Consider the following 16,929-nt stretch of genomic DNA (forward strand, 5'->3'; position numbering starts at 1 on the left):
GCTCTAGAAGCCTGGACCAATCAGGCCTTAGGCATAGCGGGTCCGCCCATCCCCACTTAATCTAAGGCCTGATTGGCCAATCAGACCTTAGACTTAGTAGGCATCAGTACCTCATTTTTCTTTATGCTTAGTAACGCTACAGTATATTCTGATGCTATCCCATCATGCAGCTAATCTAAATGGTTCTCTTGGTACTTAGACTATAAACAGTGGCCTTATATCTTTCGCTATAGCTCCCAGGAAATCCCTTCTACACTTTTGATGATAATATTCAAAGTCCTGTCTAGGGCAGATATCTGCCTATTTGCTGTCCTTTTCTTGGAGAGTTGCATGTGGAGAAGCATTTTTTATTTCCTATGAGTTTTACAGGGGTCCAAGTGGGTAAATGGATGTGGATAATCTCTAAATATAGAACCAACTGGTCCAAAATAAACCAGGAAAAGTTCCTCAGAAGTGCTAGCAATCTTTTGAGGAACTTTTCCTGCATTGATTTCAGACTGGTTGGTTCTATATTATCCATATCCATTTAACTGAGGAAGGGGGTCTAGCCTGAACACGGACTGTGTTGGGTCCATACCACCTTACATTGGATTCTGCTTTGTGAACAATATATTGTTACAGTCGATTAACTTAATAAAAGATTGCTTCAGGAATATCTTATCCACAGTTCTTTTGCTTCTTGGATTTACCAACTTACTGTGGAACCTTTTGGGGTTTTCTTTCCTTGTTTGTTGACTATAAGCTTTACAGACTGACCCAAACTTACAAATACAGGCTTTGTTTGAGCTCATCTGTTTTCATTTTCCTTCTTGGTCCATGCGAAATGTTGTCATGCCCTGGGTTTTCTTGTAAAATACTACCAAACTCTGCTATATGATGTCATACCAGACAATCAAGTCTGTTTCAGAACTTGCTGGCACGTTTCTATTTGTTCTTTCTATTCAAAATGTGTCTTCAGTTATTGAATATTGACCTTACCAGTAAACATAAAAGTGTTTTGTGTAGAATTATTCTTCTCAGCATGAATCTCTTGTTGTAGGACGATCAAATGAAGAGGAGGAGATATCCGATTCATCCATAGAAGCTCAGCAGAGATCACAGAATAGAGCAGAGCCTACAGGTCACACAGAGCTGTCTTATGCTACTGGTGCTATGGATACTCAGGAATTCGAGTCAAAAGCAGAAAGAATAGCTAGATACAAAGCAGAAAGACGACGTCAACTTGCAGAAAAGTATGGAATTGCTTTTGACTCTGATGTCGATTCTGAATATTTATCCAAATATACACGGCCAAGGAAGGATAGTAATGCTTCTGAAAAGCTGGGAGTAAAACATGACAAAAAAGAGGATGAAAGCAAAGATTTCAGCTACCTCCTCTCTTTGAGGACTGAGAGGAAGGAACCAAAGAGCACACTGTCCTACGACTCCAAGCAATATGGATTTCATGTAAATGACCACTTGCAAGAGATGGAGGTATTGCAGAACCTGGAAAACAATAAGAGAGCGCATGAGCTCAGTGCTGGAGGACAGGCCCAAGACATTCCACCCATGTCTATAGGTGGGCAAGAGCCTTCCGCTGATGAAGTGCCAAGATCACCAAAGCAGCCTCGCAGGGCTTCACTTACGCCACCAAAGCAACCTTCACCAAGTTACGTGCACAGCGATCACAGTGACATCAGACAAGGGTAAGCTTTACATATTATATTCTGTAATTGATGATAATTGAAAGAAGCTCCTTAATATTTTCCAGTAATCATAAGCAAGCTATGGGAGATGTAGCCAGATCTGCATATGGATTAAGTTACGTGGTTGCTATCTTAGTCCGCTTAGGTGCGTAGATGCAAAGGCCAACAAATAGGCTATAAGTGATATCTTTGCACTAGACTTTTAGTTGAAACAGGCTTTTAGAAGCTATGCTGTATTCATGCACAGTACTTATTACCCAATGTATTTTGGAAGGAATGCTACTAAAAAGAGAATTATTACTGGAGACCATCCATTTTATTATTTAGTTGTGTGCCACTTGAAAGAGATGAGAGATTGATGGAAACCTCAGGTTAGTATTTCATCTTTGGAAGCTAAATTTAAACTCTTCTCCATATGTCTGTTAGGAAAACCACAGTCTGAGGATTTTCTGTCCATAAAGATTTTGCATTTTCAGCAAAGGTTCGCTGTCTACATCTAAGCACACAACAGGAATAACAGACTATATATCTATATGCCACTCATGAGAATTTAATAGTGGTATGACTGAAAACAATCCTCATCCTGGACACTCCAGTGTATTCTTCAGGAGTTCTTCTTGTCTTCCTTGGCTCAAGGCCTGGGAATCTGTCTAGGTAGCAGATATACTACTTGGCAGAAAAATACATTACAATTGGAAAAAATGTTTCTGATGCTAGAATAACATTTTAATAAGTTAGTTTAAGAAAAGTAAACTATCCAGCTTTGGCAGGCTTAGCTTAAACATAACAGTTTAGAATCAAAGACTTGAGGTGCCAGCTAGCCAAGCAACTAGAGTCTCCTGGCCAGTGCCAGGCTGACAGATCTGACCAAATCCAGGCTTATATATTGGGGGGGAGGGGAAGCAACTCATGGCTTCATATGCAAGAGTAGAAGCCATTCAAGGTTACAAAGGACTTAATGCTGTTGTAGGAGAGATTGAGGGTTGATGAAGCAGGAGGGGAAGCTGAAAGAGTAAGATATCAATCATATAACTGATTTGTTTTATAGCCCCACCTAGTAGAAAAGGACCATGCAATGTGGTTGTAAGATGACAAAAGTCATAAAAATTTAATACTGAGGGTAATTGTATAAGTAGCTATGTACATAAAGCAGTAATGTATATGCTTTCTTTGAAGGTATTTTAGTCATGTACATGTGTCTGTGATCGCATATGCATATAAATTTCCTAAAAAAAAACACCAGCTTGTGGAAAAATACACCTGTCCATATAATGTTGTGTACTTTGCTAGTAGATGATACTAGGGACACAATCGTGGCAGGGCACAGGCAGAGTGAGTGCACATGTCGATTCTGAAATACAATAATTTGCACATGCCCTTGACAAATGTTGGCACATTTATACCTGTTCTCGAGCTCTTGTAAGTATCGGAGCCTGCAGTTTTAAGTAAGCATTATGGCAGGATTTGAGTGGGGGGAAACCCTATTCACTTTTGGGTAGGCATAAACCAGCATTTAAGAATGTATATTGTATGTGCATCTAAATACTGATTTTTAGAAAGCAGGAATATGCAGATACAAACTATGAATACATAATTGTTGCATATTCCCCATTTCAGAGGGGGAATGCATATTTGTCTGCCCACCCCACCCCCCTCCTTTCCCAGATCAACATTGGGATTTATGCCTGTTCCCGAGGACATCTGATCTGTTCTAGAAAGGAGTGTTCATTTTGTATAGTGCTGTAGTTCAGGTATTATTAGTAGGTTGTGTTCCCACCCACCCCAAAAAACACAAGAAAACGCAATACTGGGCTCTTTGACAGCTTGGTGAAACAAGATATATATATATATATATAATTTTTTTTTTTTAAATGACACACACACCATGTTGACCCTGTTGATATTGTAAGACATTGACAATTGCAAAAAAAAAAAAAAAAGAGGGCTTTTGCATAAAGCCAGCATGTACGTTTCCATTCCTGCAGGGATTTCACAAAAGACTCGACACTATGCTGGTAAAAACTTTTCCAAAATACTAGTAGGAATTACCATGACCTGACCTAGAAGTCCCAATTCCAATTTGTGCCTCCTTTCAAAAATCTGCCTTTAAGCTACTTATCCTAGTGTTTTATAAAGAGAAGTAGGTGTCTACTTTACAAAATAAAATAACACCTTCTTACGCTCTTAGGCACCATTTTATAAAATTATCCTCTGACCTAGGATTACTAGATTTTGTGTCTAGAAAAGGAGGACACGTGGCCCCGCCCTGTTTTACCCCATTCTGCCCCCAGCCCGTCCCATTCTGTCTCCCCACCCCATCCCCGCGCAAACCTCGTCTCTTCGGGCTGAGTCTGAAGTGCATCTGCACTTGCGCACATGCGGCGTGATGATGTTGCATGTTTGCGTGCAGGCATGTGATATCAACACGCCACATCCGCACTCGAGACAGCCCCCCGATCTCAACAGCTTTTCAAAAGCCGGATAAAGTGCCAGGTTTTGAAAAGCCATCCAGACGCCCATACAATCCTCTTCAAAAAAAAGAGGACATGTCTGGGTAAATCCGGACGACTGGTAACCCTACTCTAACCTCCATCCAGCCCGTAGATACCAGCTCAGTGGGTGCCTGAGCACCCCATATTTTTCCCTGTAAGTCTAGAGATCTGGGGCAGGAAGGAAGTGGTTCTGTGTCCAAGGTACTGCTCCTGCCTCCCTCTGTAGCCTGTCCAATAGGGAAAGCAAGTGCACAGTGGCATAAATCGGGGGTGTGGGGGGGGCGGACTGCCCCAGGCTCTGTGGGGCACCGGCATCTCTCTGCCCCACCGCACCATGCCATCCCTACCCTCCGCCCCATATTTCTGTAGATCTTCACTAGCACGAGCAGCTTCTCCTGCCTGTTGCTCGCGCCAGCCTGGTTCCCCCCCTGAATTACTTCCGGGTCATGGAGCCAGGAAGTGACATCAGAGGGAAATCCAACGATGGCACGAGGAGCATGCTGGAGAAGCCACCCATGCTGGCAAACATTTAAAGGGACGGGGAGGATTGAAGGGAGAGCATGAGAGTGGAGTGGAGATGGGAAGGAGCGGGGACATGGAGAGGAGCGCGCAGGGGGTGCCACCGCCCCTTACTATGCCACTGCAAGCCCAGCAGATTCAGATAACTTTATTGTCATGACAATTTTACCTATATTAACTACAACACCCTTCCACCCAATAACACACTCTCTGGAATGGAGGACAAAAAAGGAAGAGTGCCACAATCCCTGTCCATGCAAAGCCTAAATAGACATATTAAAGACCTTATGCAAAGGGAAAAAGCCTCGGAGCCCCACCCACACCACCTTGAGTAGACCAAAGTGTAGGAAAATTACCTATATAATTAATCTCCTCGTCGGCATAAAAAACCTTTCACATTAAGGATTGTCTAAGCCTTAAGCAATGCACGGAGAGACACAAAGATTTATGCTATAACGCTATAAAATCAATGTTATCTTAGTTCTAGCACGCATAAAGAAAAAAATATACTTATCCCCCGCTGAAGTAGGTATATGGAGTAAATATCACATCAGTGCAGTGCCCAGCGTTTCGCCAGAAACGGCTGCCTCAGGACGTGCAGACTCCCAGCCGCTTGATTCTCCTCTGCTCCAATGCGGCCTCACCTTGGTCCTTGAGGGCCACACAGTATTTACTAATGGACTATCTTGGGCACCATCTTATCAGAGGAGCAGAGGAGAATCGAGCGGCTGAGAATCTGCACATCCTGAGGCAGCCGTTTCAATTATAAATGGAAATGGAGAAAATAGAAATAGTGTGAGTTGAACAAGAACCTGAAGCCATCTAAGAGTATGCTTGGAGAACAGCCAAAGAGAGCAAGTCAACATGTCTTTTTCTCCTTTATAACTTTTTAATGGTGTTGAGGATATCAACTGAGGTAACTTTAAAAAAAACCTTGGCATATTCGCTGCAAGTGAAAAAAAGTGAAACCTTTCTACTTGGGCTCTCTATATCACTTCACTTACCTTCTGGGGATTGCAGTCTCTTCAGTGTAAATACGATACACAACTTCTCTCTGCAGTTTCCTTCCTGGTGTGAGAGTGTGTGCTCACCCTGTACTTGACTGTCCAGTTCACACACTGCCAGTCTCCTCCTGCATGGCTGTGGGGAGAGGGCAGGCAAAGGCCGTCATTGGTGGAATACTGCACTAAGTGCTGATTTGCTGAATGCCGAGCCAACTTGAGAACGTAGAAAATGCGATAAAACCTCCCGCCCAATGTGTGGCGGTGGCCAAAAAAGTAAACAGGATGCTAGTAATTATTAAAAAAAGGGATGGTATCACTCCATGGTCCAATATCATAAGGAATATTGCATTCAAATCTGATCTCCTTATCTCAAGAAAGATATAGTGGCGCTAGAAAGGGTTCAAAGAAGAGAGACCAAGATGATAAAGGGGATGGAATGCCTCTCATATGTGGAAAGACTAAAAAGGTTAGGGCTCTTCAGTTTAGAAAAGAGATGGCTGAGGGGAGATATGATTGAAGTCTACAAAATCCTGAGTGGAGTAGAATGGGTACAAGTGGGACAGAAGGGGGAGGGAGAGATGGACAACTCGGGGAAAGCAGAAAAGGTTAAAGAAGACATGGCTAGGAAAAGGCAGAGGGGATATGGACTGGGGACCAGGAGAGATGAGAGATATCATACTTGGGAGCACACCAGGACCTTTGGCCATACTCTGCTGTTGCTGCCTGTGGCTTTGTGAAGAAAGAATTGCATCTGGAAAGAAAGAGGAGGAGACCTACTTGGATGTTTTAGAGCCAGCCAGGCCACAGGTACACACTCTTGGGAGGGGGCATGAACTTGGGACACAGAAGGAAGGGAGGAAGAGAGGTGCATTGGGTCACAGGAGGGAGGGGCATGTTGGGACACAGGATGAAGGGACACATTGAAACAAGGAAAGCAGGAAGTGTGAACTTGGGACAAATGAGGGAGGGGTGCATGAATTTGGGACACAGAATGGAGAGAGGGGACATGTTAGGACACAGAAGCAAGAGAGAAAGCACAAACTTTGGGACAAAGGCTGGAAAGGAGAGAGGAAGCACTAACTTGAGACACAGAAGGGAGGGAGGGGGCATGATCTTGGGACATAGGATGGAAGGATGGGGGAAAGATGCTGAGGTAGGGGAGAGCATAGAAAGGGAGAATTGTTGAGCATGGGTGCGAGTGAGAGGGAAAGAGATGGTGTACATGGGGAAAGGAAGAAAGAGGAGAATTATTGGACATGGTGATGGGAGAGGAGTGAGGTAGAGAGAGATAAGAGGGAGAAATGTTGGATGTGGTGGTGGAGAGGAAACAATGGGACAGATGGAAATGGATGCAAGAGGGAGGAATGTTGGACATGTTGATGGAGGGAATGTTGGAAGAGATGTGGCATGGAGCTGGAGAGGGGTGTTAGAAGCAGAAATGTTGGACATGGGGCTGGTGGGCAGGGGCAAAAGATGCTGCACACCAGTCCGGGGAATAAGAGAGGAAGAAATATTGGATGTGGCAATAGGGGTGGAAGAGAGGCACACTGGATCCCTCTCTCTCTTTCCCCACTCCCTTTGCAGCAAGGGAGGGAATGAGAGTGAGAGATGGTGGACAGTGAGAGAGAAGAAGACGTTGCACATGGGAATGAAGGAGAGAGGAAGAAATGCTGTGCAGTGGTGGGGATGGGAAAACGAATGCACTTTGTGTAGTTTAATTTTGTGGTTACCATTGTGTATTATTAATAAGATTATATTGTGTGTATATGAAAAATGAATGGAAGAAATGGTGTTTACAATTAGTATTATTATTATGGGAGTAAGGTCTGAGGAGGAGCTTGGGAGGGTCTAGGCCGGAGCTTTGGGGCCTCCCAAACAAAAAAGCATTCCGCTGCTTATGCCATTCACTACCAGGTGTATTTTGTTTTTCCTTTTTTTTTGCTGGGTAAGGGGAAACTTATGAGTTGAGCATCCCCCATCATTTTCAAAAGTTTGCTCCTATGTGATCCAATCACCGAGCTCTCCTTATCATAGAGAAAAAAGCTGCCTGGGAGTCATAGTATTGGGGAGTGGGTTTGCAAGGCTTGGAAGTTCACCTAAAACTCCTAACCTAGCTCTATCATTTTTTTTTTTTTATCTCGAATATACCAAAGAAATCTAAAAATTTAAGTTGTCATAACTCATAAGCCCATAGAGCATCTACAGTATATCCCCCAAATACCTTTTCAAATTTTAAAACAAAGCTGGTTTATATATACTGTTTTACCCAGTGAACTCACTGTCTTAGGTGAATCTTTTCATAGAGGCAATTCATAAACCTCTGTAAAAAATAAATAAATAAATGCACTGTTCCTTAATTGACTGATGAGAGGATAACTCTCAAAAGCTTGTCACAGAAACATTAAGTTGTCCAGTAAAAAGGAATCACTAAACTCTTCTTTCCATATTTCTTCATATAATGAAAGTGTTTTTGTTTTGTTTTTATACTATAGAATTCATATTAAACAAGACTCTGGAAACACCTGTTGCAATTGTTCAAGGTGTCTAGTGTAGCGGAGAAAGCTATTTTGTTTTCTAGAGAGCTGGTGAGGGAAGTGGCTCTTACTCTCCTGCTGTTGAGGAATTTCTTGAAAGGCCTCTTTTAATACAATTTCCATGTACAGTGGAATAAAAGATGACCTGCTGCCAAATTTTGAGACGTCTGCAGTTCATTTTCTATGCAAAGTACATGCAGCCTGACCAGCGCTAACACTCCCCCCTCCCCCCCTTAGCCCCCTGTCATAACATGTTCCTTCTTGGACCTCTGATTTTGATCTCTCTGGAAACAGGAAGGTTATAATTGGTGGCAGAAAGGACCATGGAATTTGCAAAACAGATTACATATCTAATAGAAGAATGTTCTAAACCACCACTATGAGCACTATAGTTCATGACCCCAAATGGCGTCGCAAAATCTACTTTGGGAGCATATATTCATTTATTTTTTTAAACTTATAACCCCACCTAATAGACAGAAAGTGCAATAAAATATACAAACAGTTGGTACAGTAAACAGCACTTATATCTAACAAATAACAATATAAGTACATATCGCACACCCCTTTCCCTCCCTCCCACCCTCCCTGGATGTGTGTGAAACTCATTCTGAAATTAAAGGTTTATACTATTGATCAGTTTTTACAAATTTTGCTAATGGACCCCAAGTCTCATTAAATTTTTTATAGTGCCCCAATTGTTCCGAGTTCATTCGCTCATATTTATAAAATTGGCACAGGGTTTCCCACCAAAAGACATGATGTAGTCTGTCCCAGTTTTTACAATTTTTTTGTAATTAGCTGCATGGCAACTCCTGTCACAATGAGAAATAACCTTTTTGCTTGCATGAATTGGACTCTTAGGTGTTAATACAGTTCCAAATAACACCATGTCATAGAACAATGGAATTGCAGCTTCCAATATCATGTTGATTTTTCCCCCATATAGACTTCCAAAAATTGAGTATCAAGCGACAATAGAACAACAGATGATCCAGTGTTCCTATTTCAAGATGACAATGCCAGCATCTATTGGACTTTGAACTATCTAGCTTTTGCAAACGAACAGGGGTCCAAAAACTTCTATACAACAAAAAAAAAACAAGTATTCTTCTGTATACCTGGAAGACATTACAGTTTATTAATAATTTAACATCTACTCCAAAACAGCAATCCGTGTGTCAATCTCTATGGTTAAACTCCAAGATACAAATCGGCGAGTCTAAAATCCTCTGGAAACATTGGCTGCAGGCAGGCATACGTACTTTAGATCAGTGGTTTCCAACCCTGTCCTGGAGGAACACCAGGCCAATTGGGTTTTCAGGCTAGCCCTAATGAATATGCATGAAGCAAATTTGCATGCCTATCACTTCCATCATATGCAAATCTCTCTCATGCATATTCATTAGGGCTAGCCTGAAAACCCGATTGGCCTGGTGTTCCTCCAGGACAGGGTTGGGAATCACTGCTTTAGATGACGTGATCTCAAATGGGAAAATGCTAAATTTATTACAACTGCAATAATCATTTGGCAAATCAAAGTCTCAAGCTTATAAATGGTTGCAGTTGAAACAGGCCATTCAGAAAGGGTTCCCTGATTGGCGCAACTTACAAAATCAGTATAGCTTGCCGGGCCAGGCAGATTTCCAAGGGCACCAGGCTGCCAAGTGGTACAAGTTTAAAAGATATTTGGAGCATTGAGATAAAGCAGCATATTTCTGCTACTCAATGACCACAGATTTGGACTTGGAGGATGAGATGTACAGCGTCAGCATCTATGAGACAAAGTAAATGTTCATATATGTTCATATTTCAATAGCATGCAATTTACACACACCTGTAGCATTTTTTAGGTAAAAACACTGCATTCCAGTTAAACAATGGGGACCTTTAACTAAAGTGCCTTAGGCATTTAGCTAGTGAATAGCACGTACTAACTTAGCACATGCCATGCTAACACTTACTCCCAAATTCTGTATACATTGCACAACTTAAGTGTTTTACAAGACCAATTGGTGCTGATAATTGTCAATTAACACCTCATAATTTCTGCTAATTGAAACTAATTAGAAATTATGTGTACAGCTTGGCACATTCTATAATGTGGTGTGCGTCAGTTCTAGTACATAAATCTCAAGAGGGGGTGTGGCCAGGGGAGGAGCATGAATGGATAGTGAGCATTTCTTAAGCATACTGGTATAAAATATGCCCGATCCATGCACAACTTAGGCATAGGTATTTAAGCCTGGTTTTCCTTGATCTAAATGGGTGTGTCTAAATGTTGATGTACATGGCTGCTAAGTGCAATTCTATATATGGCTTACTGCTTTTATAGAACAGCGTTAAGTGCCATCTTAGTCTGTGCTGAATTTTTGGGTACTATATAGAGTATCAGGCCCTTACAATGCAAGTTTGACACTTGGCATGTAGCATGTGCTACTGGTAATCGGTAATTAATTTGCCAAGTTCATTAAGAACATAAGAATAGCCTTACTGGGTCAGACCAATGGTCCATCTAACCCTGTAGCATGTCCTCACTGTGGCCAATCCAGGTCACTAGTACCTGGCAAAAACCCAGATAGCTATGAGGATCGGTGAAGTGGGTACTGCATTAGCAGGAGCTATAAGAGGCCTCACGATCCCTTTACAGTCAAAAGTCTGATGCTTCTACCTCATGTTTGCTATTTAGTTACTAGTTGTGGTGGTGAACTCTATGAAGAATTTTTAGGTTTTCTCCAAGGCGGGGTTTATTTTGGGTTTATACTCAAATGTGTCAATTTATATTTTGAATGAAATAGTGGTTTACATATGGACTATAACCATTTTTTTGATGTTTAACGTTGATAAGAATAGAATACTGATACTACCTATGCTTCGGCCAAGGCTAGACGAATGCTGGGTTGCATCCGAAGAAGTTTTGTCAGCCGAAAGCCTGAAGTCATAATGCCATTGTACAGGTCCATGGTGAGACCTCATCTGGAGTACTGTGTTCAGTTTTGGAGGCCACATTATCAAAAAGACGTGAAGAGAATGGAATCGGTCCAGCAAATGGCCACCAAGGTGGTCTCAGGACTCAAGGATCTCCCATATGAAGAGCGTCTAAGCAGGCTATATTCTCTCGAAGAACGCAGAGAGAGGGGAGACATGATAGAGATGTTCAAATATCTTACAGGCTGTATCAAGATGGAGGAAGATATCCTTTTTCTTACGGGTCCCATGGCAACAAGAGGGCATCAGTTCAAACTCAAGGGTGGGAGATTTCATGGTGACATCAGGAAGTACTTCTTCACCGAAAGGGTGGTTGATTGTTGGAATGGCCTTCCACGTCAGATAGTTGAGGCCAGCAATGTGCTTGACTTCAAGAAGCGATGGGATAAACATGTGGGTTCACTTCGGGGAATTGCTTAGGGGAGTGTTCTTTTAAGGGAGAGGGGTTCTTTTGAGTGGGCAGACGCGTTGGGCCGACGGCCCTTTTCAGCCGTCATATTCTATGTTTCTATGTTTCTATATGCTCTCTCTATAATTCAATTTTCTTCATAAAGTAGTTGTCATCAACGTTGTTGAGATTAAGAATTTCCCATCTTGGGAGGGCTTGTCCCCTAGAGCTCGTAGTTCTTTATTGAACTTTTGACACTGGTGTGTGTGGGGTGGGGTGGGGTGGGGGTGGGGATTCTGGTGGTATGGGGGGGTTGGTTTCTGTGGGTCTTCGTGAAGGAAAACGCGAATGACCTGACTGTTTCTGCTTTTTGTCTTGTTCATTATGGTTGGTATGTTGTTGTATTACTTAAAATCAGCTACATTAACTGCTTTTACCACATCCTCTGACAACGCATTCCAGAGCTTAACTGTTCTCTGAGTGAAAAAATATTTCCTCCCATTGGTTTTAAAGGTATTTCCCTGTAACTTCGAGGGTTGCCTAGTCTTTGTAATTTTTGAGGGAGTAAAAAATTGATCCACTTGTACCCATTCTACTACTCAGGATTTTGTAGACTTCAATCATATCTCCCCTCAGCTGTCTCTTTTCCAAGCTGAAGAGCCCTAACCTCTTTAGTCTTTCCTCATATGAGAGGCATTCCATCCGCTTTATCATCTTAGTTGTTGTTCTTTGAACCTTTTCAAATTCCGCTTTTTTGAGATAAGGCGACCAAAATTGAATGCAGTACTCCAGGTGAGGTCACACAATGGAGCGATACAGAAGCATTATAACATTCTTAGTTTTGTTAAACATCCCTTTTTTAAAACAATTCCTAGTATATTGCTTGCTTTATTGGCTTTTTTTTTAGCATGGAATAGGGTAGGAAACTGGCAGGGACTGTACCTCCCAGTACAAGGTAACGTACTGGGGTAGATAACACAGATTACTTAATAGGGGGTATTAGTGCACCCACTTTATCTGCAATACGTCAAGATCAAGCATTCTCTCCAAACTAACTCTCTAGGAAGATGTTGGGTATGTCCCAAACACAGATTCAAATTCTTGAAGTGACGCTGTAAGTTAGATGGTGGTTGGTGCCATATTGCTGCCTAACTTAATTTATTTGGTTTTAATTGGTGCAATAATTGGCTGTATCATTTAAACCTAATTAAATACTTGTTAAAAAATATATGTAGGTGCATGCAGATGCCTACCAAAAGAGTGCCAGAACCGCGTCTACAGAGGCTCATAGCAGCGCTTAAGGTCACACTAGGCATGATTTTGGCCAAATGTGACCTTAGGCACCATTGAGCACCTCTGTAGATGAGATTCACGTGTAACATAGGCTCTTGTAATTTAGGCCTTTAAAACCCTGTCCTACATTACCGGTGCCTATGTTAAACTTAAGCTGCGATTCTGCAAATAGTGACATTGCGTGATTGACATGCGATCAGCGCCGCTTTGTGAAGCAGCTGCCGATCATGGCGCTGTTACAGAATCTGGCACGTAATCACAGTCTTTGCAGCTACCGTGCATTTGTTTTCACAATGAATGCATGGTAGCTTCAACTTTTTTTTTTTTTACTGCGTTTTTGTGTTTACAATATATCAAAGAAGCCAAAATAATGTTTCTTCAACTAAATTGCAGCATAGAGATTACATAATATATGTTAGTTGGTAAACAAAATATGCAATCCAAGTAACAAACCATTAGTGTTGTCCGGGACTTTTGATCATATTTGAGTGTACAGTACTCCCCCGATATTCGCGGGGGTTCCATTCCAGGAACCCCCATGAATCTTGAAAAACCGCAAATACGGTTTTTAGCAGGAGAGACAGGAGAGAGCAGCCGGAGAGCAGGAGAGAGCAGCCGGAGCGCCGGCGAGTGAAGGAAATCACTTGCGGTATGCTCCGACCACCTCTTCCTGCACTAAAGTCTGGCCTCACCAATCAGGAGCTGCTTTGACACGCAGCTCCTGATTGGTGAGGCCCGACTTTAGTGCAGGAAGAGGCGGTCGGAGCATACCGCGAGTGATTTCCTTTACTCGCCGGTCATTCGCAGTTGGAAAATACCACAAATGACTGGGACCGCGAATTGCCAACCACAAATGACCGGGGGAGCACTGTACATTTTTACCAAACCAGATCTAAACATCAGAATCTGTCAGCTGTGTGTGTTCCTTCTAAATATTTTTTTATTATTTCATACTGTTATGTTGTCTGTAAGATGATTTCAACGTTACTTGTTTTTAATTTATTGATGGAAAGGTTATTTTTATACAAGTTTTCTAGAAATAGTTGGAGTGTATAAAAGGTGGCATGATAAAGTAATTTATCTCAGCACTGTAATGGAAGGGAATCCTTGTGGTCCGTACTGGTGAGAGAATTACCGACATTGATAATATGATACTTGTTATGAGATCATATTTGGATGGTATTTCTAGGCAATGAACAGCACTTTGGGCCTCACTTTTCACTTTTTTATATGGCTGTACTTATGTTTTATATATATATATATATATATATATATGTATATATATGTATATATGTATATATGTTTTTTATATATATATATATATATATATATATATATATATATATATAAAACATAAGTACAGCCATACTAGGTTAGACCAATGGTCCATCTAACGGTACCTGGCAAAAATCCAAATAGTAGCAACATTCCATGCAAATATTATGATCCAGAGCAAACAGTGGCTTCTCCCATGTCTGTCTCAATAGCAGACTATGGACTCTTCCTCCAGGAACTTGTTCAAACCTTTCTTTTACCTAGCTATGTTAACCGCTGTAACCACCTCCACTGGCAACAAGTTCCAGAGCTTAACTATTCTTTGAGTAAAAAAATATTTCCTCCTATTTGTTTTAAAAATATCCCCATGTAATTTCGTTGAGTGTCCCCTGGTTTTTGTACTTTTGGAAAGAGTGAAAAATCAATTCACTCTTACCTGTTTTACACCACTCAGGATTTTGTAGATCTCAATCATATCCCTCCTTAACCGTCTCCCTTCCAAGCTGAGGAGCGTCCATCCCCTTTTATCATTTTGGTCGCTCTTCTTTGAACATTTCCTAATTCCACTATATCTTTTTTTGAGATACAACGACCAAAACTGTGCACAATACTCAAGGTGAGGATGCATCATGGAGCGATACAGAGGGATTATAATATTCTCGGTCTTATTAACCATCCCTTTCCTAACGAATGGAAATATAAAACAATTCTGAGTCAATCCATTCTGAAATATACAAAAGATTCTATTCCATCTTTTCCCTCTTCTTGTTGACAGGACCATTTCCTTTAGCACCCTGTCATTTTTCAAGAGAGCACAAAGTAAATCAGATTGAAAGGGTATCTCTAGTGTTCACTTCGAAACCATTCATACTGATTAAATTTCTGCAGCAAAATGGCCCCTCACTGATCTTTTATATTCATGCTGTGATTGTTGCTAGGCTCTCTCTCTTGGGTATTTCCCTCTTATGATAATCGCTCAAGATCAGGGAAGAACACTGCACTCCACTCTTAAATGTTCTGGCTCTCTCAGCCTGGAAGTTGACTGCCAGGTGGTAGCATCCCTCTGACTTCCCAAGGAAGTAGAAGTAGTACTGTTAGTTTGTGATAGAAATTCCACTGAAAAATCTTATGGCAAGGATGTCTAGTCTTTGTAGATTTTCTCACCAGGATCACCCAAATTTCTAATCTTGGTTTATATTCGAGTCAACCTCCTTTTTTCCTCCTATTTTTCCTTCTTTTTGAGGGGGTTCACCTCGATTTATATTCAGATCAGTTTATATTCAAGTATATAGGGTAGTTCTTTCATTCTAAGTAATTAGAACAACGTGAAGCCTGCAGTAGGAGGGACGTTGGGTCCCAAGTTTGCAACATCTGCAGAAAAGGTTGTTAGTATGGTATGATAGTGATAAGTATTAAGAGCTTATAATCAAACAGGGTACTTGGGGCAATGAGAGATGTAGTGACTTGCCCATGGTCAGAAGAAGAGACCATGGCAGCATTAGAATTTGAGCGCTGGCTTCCAGGTTCCTAGGTCACTGCTTCAACCACTAGGCCATTATGTCTCCCAGAATTCATGAATGCACATCCAGCTGCATTGTTTCCCACTACCCAAAAAAGACATTGTGATGTCTTTTCAGTAGTCATTACAGCAGCATGAGATTACTAAAGAACGAGTTTGGTTTTTATCTTGTTCTGTTAATTCCACTAAGCTAACTATTTTGGGTTTTGTTGGCTTGTTAACTAGTTAAAGCTATAGTAATATGGATGTTAATATTTTTCAGTACCAAGTTTTATAGAAATAGTTGGAGTGTATAAAAGGTGGCAAGATAAAGTAATTTATCTCAGCACTGTAATGGAGGGGAATCCTTGTGGTCCGTACTGGTGAGAGAATTACCGACATTGATAATATGATACTTGTTATGAGATCATATTTGGATGGTGTTTATTTCTAGGCAATGAACAGCACTTTGGGGCATCTGCCTCACTTTTCACTTTTTTATGTAGTTTATAGATAGATAGATAGCCTTTCAGTTGGTTGAGGATTGCACAAAGGGTACATTAAAGTATTTTTAGAAACTGAGAAAAAAATGAAAAGTGAGGCAGATGCCCCAAAAGGCTGTTCATTGCCTAGAAATAAACACCATCCAAATTTCATCTTTTATTAGGTACCAGATTGATACTATGTCCTGGACTAGAGTCCATCTAATTTCGGTTCAGGCTTTGGCACCAAAACTGTCCCCAAATATGTTTCACTTTATTTTGGTTTAGGTCGAACATGCTGGTGCATTTTCAGCTGGAACTGAAACTGAAACTTTATACTGGATCTTGTAGCTCTCCCACCTCCCCCGACTAATAGAATCCCTCTCCCTCCCTCTCCACCCCTCAAAGAACATGTTCCCTACCAGACCCATCCATATGCCTACCCTCCTTGTAATCTAGTGAGTGGTCAGGGCAGGAGTAATTCTCAGTTGCTACTGCTCATGTTCTTTCATGCTGTCAAAATGTCTGCTGTGATCTATAGTGGATTGGAACCAGCATAGGCAGGAGTGACTGAGGATCACTCCTGCCCGGACTACCCACTGGATCACAAGGGGATGAAGGTTAGGCTCGGGGGTGGTGGTGGGGGCTTATGGGTAGCTTGGAATGGAATGGGAGCTTGTTCTGTGCGTGTGAGGAGAGGAAGGGAGGGAATGGGAGCTTGCTCTGTGCACAGGGTGGAGGCCTCGTTCAATGCAGGGTCCAGACCCTAGC

At 41.6% G+C, this 16,929-nt stretch overlaps 1 protein-coding gene across 20 annotated transcripts in view; it reads left to right on the top strand.

Moving 5' to 3' along the window:
• SVIL (supervillin) overlaps positions 1–16,929 on the top strand; it is a 483,923-nt gene that overhangs the window by 305,676 nt on the left and 161,318 nt on the right. For all 20 annotated transcript variants that reach the window (XM_033931470.1, XM_033931469.1, XM_033931472.1 and 17 more), the window contains one exon: positions 1,040–1,685. In XM_033931470.1, coding sequence (XP_033787361.1) covers positions 1,040–1,685 — 646 coding nt within the window. The remainder of the gene's footprint in view (positions 1–1,039; positions 1,686–16,929) is intronic.

The sequence above is a fragment of the Geotrypetes seraphini genome, chromosome 2 (genome assembly GCF_902459505.1).
Source record: "Geotrypetes seraphini chromosome 2, aGeoSer1.1, whole genome shotgun sequence".
Classification (NCBI taxonomy): domain Eukaryota; kingdom Metazoa; phylum Chordata; class Amphibia; order Gymnophiona; family Dermophiidae; genus Geotrypetes; species Geotrypetes seraphini.